Here is a 15158-nt window from a genome sequence, read left to right as displayed (position 1 = left end):
ATAAAGTTTAGATTTAGTTTTACAAAAAAATTAACCGGTTTTATCAAATAAACTTAGAGAAAACCTATTTCTTATTTAAATTTTCTACAAATGTAAACCTAACAAGTTGTATTATGATCGATTTACAAATGTGAAAGCCAAAATTATTTCTTTTGTTTTAACTAAATCTGTTCTATGTATGTACATGAAATGCTTTGTTTACATCATTATTAGTAAAATATTATTTACTTTTATTTCCATAGGTGTCATCCTTTAACAGGTGAGTGCACTTGTAAAGCTGGATGGGATGGCGTGTCATGTTCTAGACCATGCTCCTTGTATAAATATGGAGAAGGATGTCGGAAAGATTGTAATTGCCAAAATAATGCTCAGTGTTTACCTGAGAATGGTACATGTATATGTTCCCCTGGTTATCGTGGCCCAAACTGTGCCGAGTCATGCTTACCTGGGTACTATGGTGAAGATTGTACATTAAAGTGTCAGTGCAAGAATGGTGCAACTTGTAATCCTGAAAATGGTCGTTGCATCTGTGCAGCAGGTGAGATGATTATCATGCATTTTTTATAATATTGTGAGGAACAAAAATATAATCAGAAGGAGGGTAAAGGAAAGTAATCTTATGTCAGAACAATAGAGGGACAGAAGTGGAGAAAAAAGGCTGACAACACAGTTGTAGGGTTTTCCTGTCACGCAGCTTTTTTCTGATGTATGGCTTGCACACACACACGCACATACACACACAACTTAATTAAAAATATTTATAATTTTATTTAAATATAATTTTTTTTTGTTTATTTAATTCAGTGATTCTAACTACAGCACATACTGTATTTCATTCATGCAGGTGTGACGGTACTAGCGGCCACTTTAAATACATTTTAAATATTATTCATTTATTTAATTCTACCGCTCACCTTTGATGTGCATAATATAGCAGCTGCATTGATGCTTCTTGTGGTGAGAGGAGCTACTATTGATGCAGTATACCCACTTAGCCACTAGTTTAATTAGGGCATTTTTTTAGGGGTGGGAGTGCCATTTTGCAAAAAAATTTTTTGCAAATATTTTTTATTTGTTCACAAATGTGCCTAAGAAAAATAAACAAATTAAAATTGCATGGCAGAATTTTTTAAAAAGTAAGTTGGTACACCAAATATATTAAATGTTTTATTTGTACTAGTGCATAACAATTCATTTTATTTTAAATTCTGTTTTATAAGACTGTTTCCCTCAGATACTATCTGATGGTTTATCAAATTGAAATTTTGTTTGTATTTGTAAGTGTAATATTTTTCTAAATATACTTCATTTTATGTCATCTTTATTTTTTTTTTTTTTTGTCTTCAGTCATTTGACTGGTTTGATGCAGCTCTCCAAGATTCCCTATCTAGTGCTAGTCGTTTCATTTCAGTATACCCTCTACATCCTACATCCCTAACAATTTGTTTTACATATTCCAAACGTGGCCTGCCTACACAATTTTTTCCTTCTACCTGTCCTTCCAATATTAAAGCGACTATTCCAGGATGCCTTAGTATGTGGCCTATAAGTCTGTCTCTTCTTTTAACTATATTTTTCCAAATGCTACTTTCTTCATCTATTTGTCGCAATACCTCTTCCTTTGTCACTTTATCCACCCATCAGATTTTTAACATTCTCCTATAGCACCACATTTCAAAAGCTTCTAATCTTTTTTCTCAGATACTCCGATTGTCCAAGTTTCACTTCCATATAAAGCGACACTCCAAACATATACTTTCAAAAATCTTTTCCTGACATTTAAATTAATTTTTGATGTAAACAAATTATATTTCTTACTGAAGGCTCGTTTCGCTTGTGCTATTCGGCATTTTATATCGCTCCTGCTTCGTCCATCGTCCATCTTTAGTAATTCTATTTCCCAAATAACAAAATTCTTCTACCTCCATAATCTTTTCTCTTCCTATTTTCACATTCAGTGGTCCATCTTTGTTATTTCTACTACATTTCATTACTTTTGTTTTCTTCTTGTTTATTTTCATGCGATAGTTCTTGCGTAGGAGTTCATCTATGCCGTTCATTGTTTCTTCTAAATCCGTTTTATTCTTGGCTAGAATTACTATATCATCAGCAAATAGTAGCATCTTTATCTTTTCACCTTGTACTGTTACTCCGAATCTAAATTGTTCTTTAACATCATTAACTGCTAGATCCATGTAAAGAATAAAAAGTAACGGAGATAGGGAACATCCTTGTCTGACTCCCTTTCTTATTACGGCTTCTTTCTTATGTTCTTTGATTATTAAAATTGCAGTTTGGTTCTTGTAAATTTTAGCAATTGTTCTTCTATCTCTATACTTGAACCCTACATTTTTTAAAATGAACATTTTATTCCAGTCTACGTTATCAAATGCCTTTTCTAAGTCTATAAATGCCATGTGTGTTGGTTTGTTTTTCTTTAATCTTCTTTCTACTATTAATCTGAGCAGTAAAATTGCCTGATACCTGAAAAGCACATTGCAATGCTTTACTATATTTAAAGTCAGATTGTTACAGTCTATCCAGTAAATGGATTTAGAACTTTTAAAATAGAATTTTGTAATTCTGTATTTAATTTTCTTTGGATATAAATACAATACTTGTTTACCTGTCGTTGTTTTTCTCATTTGTGAAGAGATTGTAATAATGAGTAGTTGAGATTTTGTGAAGGTTAAATGTTAAGAAATCAAGCGACAAAGAATTCTTACGAAGAAGTAGATATACTTGTATATCTCGGAGTGAGAGCTACATTTTATATAGGTGTTATTAAAATGTAAAATTTCAACTATTTATAGTTAATAAGATATAACCAGCTGTAAGCAGCTCCTTTAATACTGCAGTAAGTTTATTATATATATATTTTTTCTAGTATATTGGGAAGAAATCAAATGCTTTATTGGCATTATAAAAAGTAGGTAAATTTAGGCATCCAGAATTTAAATGGTTTTAGAAGGAAATGTAAGTTTAAAAACTATTAAAAGAACCAAAGATATTGATGTAGGAGAGATGTCAAGATTTATGGGTACAGAATAGAAAGGAATGGGAAAAGTGTTTCAAACCTGCTAAGCAACTTATGATAAAAAAAACTTCTTTGATATAGATTAAAACATTGTGTTGTGTGGAATTACTCATATTAAGCTATTTTGGCTTAAATTATTTTTTTTATATTTAACATGATTTATTCACTGGTTATTTATTTTTACCAAATATGTTTTTTACCAGCTATAAATAATAAAGTAAAAAAATTGAAACAATTCTACTATATAGAAAGATGTAAAATTATTTTTTAATAAACTCTAAAAAACTGCAAATCTTCATACTACCTTCTCATATTTAATTAGATAATTATCTAGATTCCATATATTAATTCTTTTAGAGTATGTCTGTAAGTAATATTAAGATTTTTAATTTAAAGGGTGGCAAGGTCAACAATGTGATAGACCGTGCAGTGAAAACGTTTTTGGAAAGAACTGTTCACAACAGTGTCAGTGCCAAAATAATGCAGGTTGCGAACCTGAAAATGGTGAGTCAGTTAGTTTGTTTTCAGTTTTTTATTTGCTTAGCATTTTTTAAATTCACTTATAGGGTTGCTTGTAAATAATAACCAGTAATTTGAACTAATTTTGCTACTTATGCTCTCATATGAAGTATTGCCATTTTTTTGGCTACGTTATGATTTTTAAGACAGTAGTTAGTGTGAGATAAAACTACTATTTTAATTAAACATTTTATCATATCCAGTATGTTTTTCCTTTAGCCAGAAGATTTGTAATCATCAAAAGTAATCATTATTGACAATTTAAAAATTTTAACTGGTAGCACTTTTAATGAAATTCATTGAGATTTATGTTACTTTAAATTTATCCTTTAATATAGTGTTTATAGTAATTGTAACATCTTGTTTATTGTTGTAACATCTAGTTGTGCACCTCCCATTTTGATTGCAATTGACTGAACCAAAAGTGTTCAAAAATGTCCAAAATTCCCAAATAATTGGATTTTGGACTTTTTCTTAATTGCAGTAATAAGTCCTCATTGAGAACTTCTCAATGATGTATCATAAGTGGTACTTATTTTCATTGGTTCGAGAGTTATAACCAAATAAAATTCTAATTAATGAAATATTTGGTTCTTACAAGGGAAGGCACATCAGTTTGAATCAAGACATCAGTCTCCTTTTTTTAACTTTTTTTAATTTAAATACATTAATTTATTAATAATTATTAACCTGTAATTGTAAAAAACAATTTCAATAAATAATAGTTCAATAATAACAATAAAAAAATTAAAATATGAAAAATATCAGAAGGTTTTAATGAAATAAAATTTTACGCACTTTTAATTTTAAAAAAATCTGATGCGGACACCACATGACTTCCTTGTACACCTATTAAATTACATACACACATTTTTTTTAAAATGAAAATACATAAAATTTTATTTCATTAACAACTTCTGATATTTTTTAATTATTATTGAATTATTATGTATCGTAAATTTTTTTTCAATCAGAGATTAATAATTGTTAATAAATCAGTATATTTAAATTAAAAAAATAGTAAAAAAATGAAACAGAGATGGAATTTTGATCTAAACCGATGTTCTTTGCCTTTGTAACATCCAAATATTTCATTAATTAGAATTTTATTTGGCTATAACTCTGGAACCAATGAAAATAAGTACCACTTATGATATATTGTTGATACGCTCTCAATGAGGGCTTATTACTGCATTAAGAAAAAGTCCAAAGTCTAGATTTTTTGGATGTCACGCCAAAACTAGTCAAAATGAATTCAGGGATGGTCAAAATGAATATTTCCATTGAAATCTTAAAATCTAAATTTTTCATGATCATAATACTTCCTTTACTTCATACAAGGAAGTAAAAATGAATGTATGTAATTTAACAGGCGTACGAGGAAGTCATGTGGGTCCACATCAGATTTTTTTCTGAAGTATTTAAGTTGTATTTAAGGTATTTAAGTGGCATTGATTGATGTCATCATTGGCTACTAAAAAGTACCAACAACTTTGAATTGCACAAGAATTCTGACTTTTTATTCATTATTTTTTTTATATTTAAAAACTATAGGGTAATTATCACAATATAAATCAGTTAAACTATAGGCCCAATAACAGTTACTCATGAAAGATGAATTCTGTAGTAAATAAAAAATCTGAATTTGACCAGTTTATCTGGTCAAATTATCTGAATTTGGCATTTTACCTGATTTTATACCTTCTTTCTTTCTTTTTCCTGTTTAGCCTCCAGTAACTACTGTTCACATAATACTTCAGAGGATGATATGTATGTAAATGAAGTATAGTCTTGTACAGTCTCAGTTCGACCATTCCTGAGATGTGCGGTTAATTGAAACCCAACCATCAAAGAACACTGGTATCCATGATCTAGGATTCAAATCCGTGTAAAAATAACTGACTTTACTAGGACTTAAACGTGGAACTCTTGACTTCCAAATCAGCTCTTTTGGGAAGATGTGTTCACCACTAGACCAACCCAATGGATACCTGATTTCATACCTGTCATTTCCTAGTTGGTAATTCCTGATACTTATCAGATTTTTTGAAACTATCACGTTATAAGAGATCAGTACTCAGGTGAATCTTTTTTTCATCTCAAATAAATTTTTCATCTTTTATTAAAGCAGCATCCATTACTTAAGTTGGCTGCAAAAATTGCTGAACTATTATGTTACACGAGGTCTGTAAATAAAGTAATGAGACTGGTTCAGAAAAACTTTTTATTTACAATCCAATTATACATGGACTCTACTCCTTTGAAATAGTCCCCTTCAGAAGCACTGCAATGCCTCAAACGGTTTTCCCACTCTTCATAGCAGTGTTGGAACTCAGAAACTGGAATATCCTTCAGATGGTCGGTTACATTTTTTTATGTTTTCTACTGTTCCAAAAATGGTGTCCTTTGAGGTATTTCTTAAAGTCAGGAATAGGAAAAAGTTGCAGGGACTCAAGTCAGGTGAAAAGGTGGTTGAGGAACTACAGGAATGTTTTTCTTTGCCAAAAACTCATTAATTGAGAGTGCAGTGTGACAAGGTGCATTGTCATGATGCAGCATCCAGTTGTCTTTGATGGCTTATCTCATGTGGGCAACTCTTTTCCACAGTCTTTCAACAATCTCTCAGTAAATATATTGATATACAGTCTGCCTTGTAGACAGAAACATTTTATGGACAATACCATTACTATCGAAGAAACAAATTAGCATGGTTTTGATTTGCTCATTTTTTCTTTTTTGGGACATGGTAAGTTTGAAGTCTGCCACTCCTTGCTCTGTTATTTTGTTTCTGGGTTGTACTCACATATCCAAGATTCATCACCAGTAATAACAATTTTTTTAGAAAATCAGGATCAGTTTCAATTCGCCCTAGAAGATTCAATTCACGGCACACTTCCATCCTGTTGTTTTTCTGTTCAACAGTGAGGTTTTTTGGGACCAATTTTGCATATCATTTTTCATATTCAATTCGTTTGTCAAAATTTGATGGACTGTGGTGTGGTTCAGATTCACTTGTTTTGCAGTCATTCTGACAGTTAACTGTCGGTTGTACCATATCAAGTCTCTGACTTGTTCAACATTGTCGTCACTTTTTATCGTTAACAGTCTTTCAGAGCGTGGATTGTTGGCAACTGATTCCTTGCCATCCGAAAATGCCTTTAAACCACCTAAAAACTTGAACTTGTACAGAGCATCATCTCCATACACCTTTTTCAATTTTTAAAAAGTTTCAGTAGCATTCTCGCCAAGTTTAACACAAAGCTTGATTACACAACATTGCTCATAATTAATATCACTCATTTTTGTAAGGCATAACAAAAACTTGTTTTACAAAAAGTTTGTTTATGTCTCATGTGGCAAAAATAGACTAAACAATATTAATATCTAATATAAATCAACTGTTCTTATAACCATATGTTTACTAGTAACTTTACAGTGTTGCCACTTTGGCTGCCAATAAAAACTAGTCTCATTACTTTATTTACTGACCTCGTATGTTTTAAAAATATTGCATTAAAATTAATTCATTTTGATCTTCCATTTAAAATTACACATTTTAGAAACAATTTTTATGAGACCCTTTTTTTAAAAAATATCTTGTAATTTTTAATTGTGTATGTTAGCATGCACATGCACATGTGTATGTGTACACACACGCATGTTGTTAATGGATGAGTACTTGGAATCTACACACTTTCATTCTTTTACGCGTATAACTTTTTAGTTTGAAATTCAAACAAGCCAATTTTTAAGCAGTAAATATTTATATTCTTATATGATGAGATTTAATTTTTATTTTTAAAAAAATGGTTATTTACTTGATCAACAACTCTAGTAAAAATTGTTAATTTATTTTTGTCTCTTCTGAATAGTTATTAAATTTATATGTACATGTGTTTTCAGACCTTGAAAGAAGATACACTCAGGATACCAAAAGTAATTAATGTTGTTTACATCTTTATTTTGTAGATTACTTTCTATCTCTTAGTAAAAATCTGATTTGTTGATTGTTAGTGATTGAGTTTTGTTTTGCATTATGCACTTTATATAATAAGGCCTTGCTTTTTATATTTTATTTAAAAACGTAAGTAGTGTTGAAAATTGACTTATAGATGTTTGTAAATAATAGTTAGTCTTTTAATCTATTTTTTATCAGAATTTATTTTTTATTTTTCTTACTTCTATAATTTCATTTTTTTATTAACATATACATGATTGCTATCACATATTTAAAACAAAAATGTTTTTTCAGTTGACCAACCATCTCATGTATGTAAGATGTGATCCTACTGAGGTAATAATAAAATAGAAATTGTATTGGATTAGGTTTAGCACTTAAATAATTTTTTCTATATTTTACTAAGGTATGTTATGGTTCACATGACATATTTCACAATTCTGAATTGATTTTTACAGTCCTGGTTCAGAAGTGTATATTTTGTTGGAAACTTTATATTAGTTATAAATAATGATCTTGACATCGTTTTTTTTGTAACTAATAAATCATTTCTTGTAATGGCAACAGATGCCTTTTACCACGTTCTTGTCTACATTTCTTCTAATATTACTGTTAACAATGATTATTCTATGTTTATTATTCAATAAAATTCATTAATATATCTGAAATAATGCTTATACAATGTGATATGATGATTTTATTATATTTTTTTTAAATTAAACATTTAGTGTTTCTTTTTCAAGTTACTGTTATTTTTATCACCTTTTACATATGATCATTAATTTCTAAATTTGAGGTAAAAATCTATGTAAGGTAGATCTGTTATTTATACTTATGCAATTTAAAAAACTATATTTCTTAAAACAGTAAAAATGTGATTGTAAAATCTTTTTTTGTTACATGCTTAAAAAAATGTACACTACAAATTAACATCGTAATATTACCAAATTCCAGTAAAAATTTTAATTTTGGCGTTTTAGGAAATGGACGTTTGCTTAACTGATTGTCATTTTCAGTCTATGAGTTTAGTTTATCAAGTTTGATTTTTAAGATATCGCTTATCTGAGTTTCCTCAACATCAGAATGTTTTGCCATATCATGCACACCAAGTTTTTCTTTTCTGTAAGCATTTATAAGTGCTACTTTTTATTTTAATGTCAAATGATTACAATTTTGAGATATTTTAAGTTGTGGTAAGAGTGGTTGTAACGATTTTTATAAAATATACAAAATTGAATATGCAGTAAACATATGTATAAAAAAAGTACTACAAGAAAAAATAGAGTTCTATACTGTAACAAAAATATTATACGTGTTCAGTATACAGTATACACTTGCCTCTAGCTGATGACGAATCACACTGGTTGATGAATAGATTATAACATCAACATCCAGGCGGAAAGTGGTGCAATTTACAATAGATAAACAGATTAGTCACACTGAGTATAAAATAAAACAAGGAAAATTATAATTTTTATTACTGCTGTCCGTTTTTCAAAACTGATTGAACACAGTTTTTTTTTGGGGGGTAAATTCATTGTCCTTGTCCGTTATTTAGAAGGTCTGTTATTGAGAAGTATTTTATCCATTCATACCACTATAAACTGCCAGGGAATCTAAAAGTGTCCGGTATTAAGACTATTATTGGGAAGTGTCCATTAAGGGAAATTTCACTGTATGTATATATTTGGATTTTAATTTTATTTTGCAAGAAGTCTTATAGTTTATGAAAATTGATACTGCAATATCTATAATTTTGTGAACTTTAATATTTGATTACATTCTTTTGAGTTTCCTTTTTTATATATGTAATTAATGCATTAAATACTAGAAGATACACTTACAAGTCTACATTTTTGTTACAAAAACACAATTTAGTTTATTCTTATTTACTTTGTGTTGTGCATAAATTATAGTTGAATGTACAAGTCCTCTTTCCTCCAAAAAAATTATGAATTTAGTAAAAATGATTCACAAATTAATGAATAAAGTTTTTCTCGGTACATCTCCAGCAGTTTTAACTATATTAATTTATGTAATCCTATTTGGAAAGTGTCTAGAATGACATTCAGTTGTACATATCCTGCCAAATATCTTTTGTCTAATTCATGAAAAACTAGAAGAAAGATGAGTATAAAAAAGGTCTATGTAATTTTTGTGGAAGCATCAATGAATTATATATAATTTAGATAAAATTTAAAAAATGCATTTTTTAATTTCAACAAAAGTCTCCTGTTAATTTAGGTTTAAAAAAATTTCATCCTTCACATTTTCAGTCATATTTATTTATTTATTCTTGATGAAGCCAAATAACGTTTTAATACGTTTTTCATTAAATTATTATATCTATGTTGCCATCATATCTGGATCATTTTTGTTGCCTACTTGTGTTTCTCAATCTACTTATGAAAAAAAACACAATTTCTAGGTTGTTATGATGTGCAACAGTAATTTCGTTTTCAACTTCTGTTTAATAATTGAGTGGTGTATTGTGTCCTGTTAGATCACTGGATTAGTTTGTAATTCTTCCCAATTATCAGTAAGATTTGGAATCTTTCTGATTTTATTAACATTATAGGAAGAAGGTTTAAAACTCATATTTGAACTCATAGCTTCCACATCTTTGATAGGTCTGTAATATTATCTTTTCATTTTACTATGAAAATTGTTCATCAACAATTTTAGAATTGACATTTTTCTATTGTAATGAACTTTTAAGGTTTTTTTTTATTATTCCATGATTCATAAGCTACATTTGTAACATTATGACTGGAGAAAAGTAAATAACTTTTATAGAACTGGATGTAGTAGACAATCATTTCTTAAGAACAGAATTTTACGATTTATTCAGTCATTTCATCAGTTTGATGAAACCATTTAATTTATTGAATATCTTACGTCATTTAAAATTTTTATTGAAATCGTACTTAGTTTCATATAATTTAACATAGTTGCCTAAGTTAAGGGATTCCTGGAAATTGTTGTATACAAACGAATAAAAATCATTTTATGATTTTTAAACTAAGAAAAAAACTTTATATCAACATATATCTGGAAAATTTTGTATAATATTTTATTTTATTGTTATATTTTCAATATTATTAATTTATTATAATTTATTACATGATGATATTAAAAAAAATTTCCAGTTGATTGTGTCAAGTTATTTAATTTTATTCGGGAGGAAATGAAAACTGATTTTTTTATTCTATAGTGACTCACATTAGGCATTTTTCCCATAACTTTGTTATTTATGAACAGATTTGAATAAATATGGTGTCATTTTCTTTATCATAAAATGCTTAACTTTTTTTTCCTTTTTGAACAGCATTTAAATAAACCATTGGTTGCAAAGAGATTAACAATTAAGTAGTTTACATGGTCACCATTTTGAAACTGATTAAGAGATCAGGTTCATTGTTTTTATACAAGTAAACCTGTACGTACTAGCAAGATACAAAATTTTAGCACAATATGATTAACTATTCCTGAAAAATAAATTTTTATACTAAAAATACAAAATGGCAGACAACCAGTAAACTAAATGTTTCCAGATATTTATTGTTATAAAGTTTTTTCTTTATTTTGATGTGGGGAGGGGGGGGACCATCCCCTGAATTCTTGGTACTGTTTTTATAAACACTCTGTAGAAACATTTGTAAAATAGAACTTCAATAAACTATTTTAATCTTCTCTTTCAGTAATTTTTTTCTCTGCTCTTCGTTTTTGAATTGGCAATTATCTGAATTTTTCAGTTTTTGTTAAACTTCTTCATTTTGAATCTTATCAATTTTTAATATTTTAATTTTAACATTTTGCTTTCCACCTTTCATTTCAAAAGCCTTTGAATTTTTATTTTTTTATTGTTCACATTTCACTGCCATATTATCTTACTCTATACAGAATATATATTAATCACTCTGTACAATAGTTTTTGTTTAAAATTTTTTTTCTAATTTTACAAGCTGTACTTATATGTTTGCACATTTTGTTTACTTCTTTGTATTTTAAAATTAATCGATAATACCTTTATTAAATTTTTAATTTATTTTTTAAATATTGTATTTTCTCTTTGAATAGGAACATGTACTTGTGTACCTGGATTCACTGGTGATTTTTGTGAAGCTAGATGTCCTGATGGTTGGTTTGGAAGAGAGTGTAAGCATCAGTGTAACTGTGTTATGGAAAATACACATAGCTGTAATGCAGAAACTGGTGAATGTTCATGTAAACCACCTTGGAAAGGTTTGTACATTTTTTTATATTAATTTAAAAAAAATTATTTTATTGAACTTAATCTTTCAAAGATTCATATTATTCCTCTATTCTGTTAAATTATATTTTAAATTCTATTAACATAAACCACCTAGTACAGAATATTGAGATAAGACATATAATAAAAGCCTTAATTTTATCATGAAAGTACTTTTGCGGGATCTCGCATCCTCAGTCTTGATTGAATTCATTTAATTAAATTGCTTATTAAATAAAAATATTAACAATACTAAAATAGACCACGCACATGGTTGTAATGTTTGTTGCATTGCTGATGTTACAAACATAGTGTATAATGTAACAGATAATTAAGTTTGTAATAAGTAAGTAGTGAGTAATGTAACAAACATTACACCATGTGCATGGTTTATTTTAATCTTTAATATCTTTATTTAATATATAATTTAATTAAATGAATTCAATCATGAATGTGGATGCAGGATCCCATGAAAGTACTTTCATGATAAAATTAAAGTAAGATATGTCTTACCTCAACATTCTGTATAGATGGTTTGTATTATTAGAATTTAAAATGTAATTTTTTTTATGTACTCATGAAATCTCGATTATACTGCCCTAGAATTAATAGTAAAAAAAATTATCATAACTTTTTATTTACATCATTCATATTTAATGTATGTTTATTTTGTGTATCAAGTTCAGTAAAATTAGTTGTTTTGGGTCTTCTTTTTTAATAGGTATTCGTTGTGATAGCTTGTGTGATCATGGAAGATATGGTTTAGATTGTTCAGAAAAATGTGAATGTGAAAATAAAGGATCATGTAATCAGCAAACTGGAGCATGTTATTGTGCACGAGGGTGGATAGGTGATCACTGTGAATCATCATGCAGCCCTGGCTTTTATGGACAGGACTGTAAAGAGAAGTGTCCTAGTCGAGGTTTTGGTAATTATACTTCTAGTAATATTGCTATTTCAATAGTAAAATTTTTATTTATAGTTGTTTAATGAAATGTATTTTTACTTTCATGACAACTTGTTAACAAATTATTCATTTATATACATATTGAACCCTAAACATAGTCCACAATTCTTAATTACATCAAAACATTTTCAACTTCCTTTATACTCATCAAAGTGAACACTACTCACTGTGACCAACTAGTAGTCAGGTGTAAGCTGTAGTTCAAGCTATTTTTGGTATGTTATCATCCTTATACTCACCTTCTTATTGGTATCACTGCTTTTTTACATTTAGTTAAAGCTGAAATTATTACCAGCATCATTTTTTGGTACTTTTTTGGAATCCGACAGTCACTTTTATTCCATTTTTTCTTCCAAATCAGGAGGTATTTGCAGAGAAATTATAAATATAATTTAACCAAACTTAACCTATGCTCACTTTGCTTGCTAACCAATTTTTTCATTTCTACTCGTCAATTTTATTCAAACATGACTCTTCCAAATGTACCTGAAAGAGGTCCAATATAAACGTATGATAAACTTATAATTATAAATATAATCTAACCAAACTTAACGTATGCTTGCTTCGCTCACTAACATTGACTAGCAAGCGAAGCGAGCGTGGATTAAGTTTGATTAGATTATATTTATAATTTCTCTACAAATACCTCCCAATACCCACTGATTTAGAAGAAAAAAATTGAAAAAAGTGGCGATCACATTCCAAAAAAATACTCATTTTTTTAAGTCAGGAAAACACACATGTAGGTATGGTGAAAATTACATTGAATTACATTTTGTATTTTCATACAGTTTATTGGTGTGCTGTGTTAAGAACCTTGGAGTCCCATATGAGTATGTTTGTGTATGTAAAACTATTTATTACATATGGTTGTATTCTCTTTTGTGAATAATATTTCTTACTAGTACAAAATTTTGACTTGATTAATGTTTGAAAATTCCATTTGTTAATGTTATACAGATGTTGTCATTAGTGGCTTATGGTTGTAACAGCTGATCCAAATAAATAAGAAGAAATCCATAACTCATATCATTAACAGTATCATTTAAACAAGTAAAATAACTAGAACATTTTAATGGCCGATTCTTATATATTTTTATTTTAAAAAGTGCATGATCTCTTTATTGTTTTGCCATGCAATCCCTCTGTTTTTTTATTTAGGACATTATAATGTTCCATTAGGTTTCTATTAGTAAAACATTACACATTATTATTATTTATTATTTTTTTTACCTCTTAATTCTCTGTCTTCTGTTTACTTTTCAATTTATTTAATCTCAATAATTTGATTTCTTCTTAGCATAGCTTCAGTAACTTTGTTATTATTCATAATCTAATTTTCTAGAAGCCCACTATCACATATCCATTTATTCACATTGACCAAATCTAATAATGTAGGACATTAACTCGAGGTGGTCAAGTGGTTAACTTGTCATTAAAAATCAGCTGATTTTGATGTCGAGTTCTAAGGTTCAAATCCTACTAAAGACAGTTACTTTTATACGAATTTGAATTCTAGATTGTGGATAACAGTGTTCTGTGGCAGTTTGGTTTGAATTAACCACACATTTCAGGAATGGTCGACCTGAGACTGTAGAAGACTACACTTCATTTACATTCATACATATCATTCTCATTCATCCTCTGATGTAATACCTTATGGTGGTTCTGAAGGCTAAACAGAAAATAAGAGATTGTATGACGTTCTTATCTATTTCATCAAATTATTTAGCATTGATCCATATTTTTAATTTTATTGTTATCTGGATTTTATATGTTATCCACAATATTGCTGCAATCTTCTGGTAACATGTTTGCTATTTTATGAAGTTGATATTTTATCTCTTATTACTGCTATGTTATACACAATTTTTAACGTAAAATTGGTAATTGATTATATTAATACATACTGTAGAATGTATTGCTGTTTGAACCAGTACTAACAGTCATACACTATACTGTAAGAAGTACTCGTAAGTTATCAGGTTGGCTGGTTAACCTGGAGAGTTAGTTAAATGGTAGTTGGTTGAAAGAAAAATGGTTGGTTGAAAAAAATGTGTATATGTAATTTAATAGGCGTACAAGGAATCTTATGGTGCCCACATTAGATTTTTTTAAAAAAGGTTTCCATATTGTCTACATTAATATTTTACTGTTGTTAATACTCACTATTGTTACTGTGCATAATTTTGAGGTTATGTATCTTGTAGGAGCCAACTGATTAGAATTGGTGCTTTGTTTGTGATATTTGTTTTTTAAGTATCAGTCAATCAGTGCTTTGTAATATTAAATAAATGAAGGGTAAATTCCAGCAAAATTCAGAATTTTACATGTGCTACCAGCATTGTAATCCTTTGAAAAAAAAACCTTCAGTTTATGTGATGAATTAATCACCTTATAAAAAGAAAGACAAATTATTCAATAT

At 28.5% G+C, this 15158-nt stretch overlaps 1 protein-coding gene across 7 annotated transcripts in view; it reads left to right on the top strand.

Annotated features, from left to right (window-relative positions):
* Positions 1-15158, top strand: part of drpr (multiple EGF like domains draper) — a 283353-nt gene that overhangs the window by 242765 nt on the left and 25430 nt on the right. For 6 of the 7 annotated variants that reach the window (XM_075375261.1, XM_075375260.1, XM_075375259.1 and 3 more), the window contains 5 exons: positions 243-538; positions 3434-3541; positions 7460-7492; positions 11595-11759; positions 12488-12694. In XM_075375261.1, coding sequence (XP_075231376.1) covers positions 243-538; positions 3434-3541; positions 7460-7492; positions 11595-11759; positions 12488-12694 — 809 coding nt within the window. The remainder of the gene's footprint in view (positions 1-242; positions 539-3433; positions 3542-7459; positions 7493-11594; positions 11760-12487; positions 12695-15158) is intronic. The other variant, XM_075375262.1, reaches the window with a different exon arrangement.

The sequence above is a fragment of the Lycorma delicatula genome, chromosome 9, assembly GCF_047948215.1.
Source record: "Lycorma delicatula isolate Av1 chromosome 9, ASM4794821v1, whole genome shotgun sequence".
NCBI lineage: Eukaryota > Metazoa > Arthropoda > Insecta > Hemiptera > Fulgoridae > Lycorma > Lycorma delicatula.
This window is presented reverse-complemented; position numbering and strand designations above follow the sequence as displayed.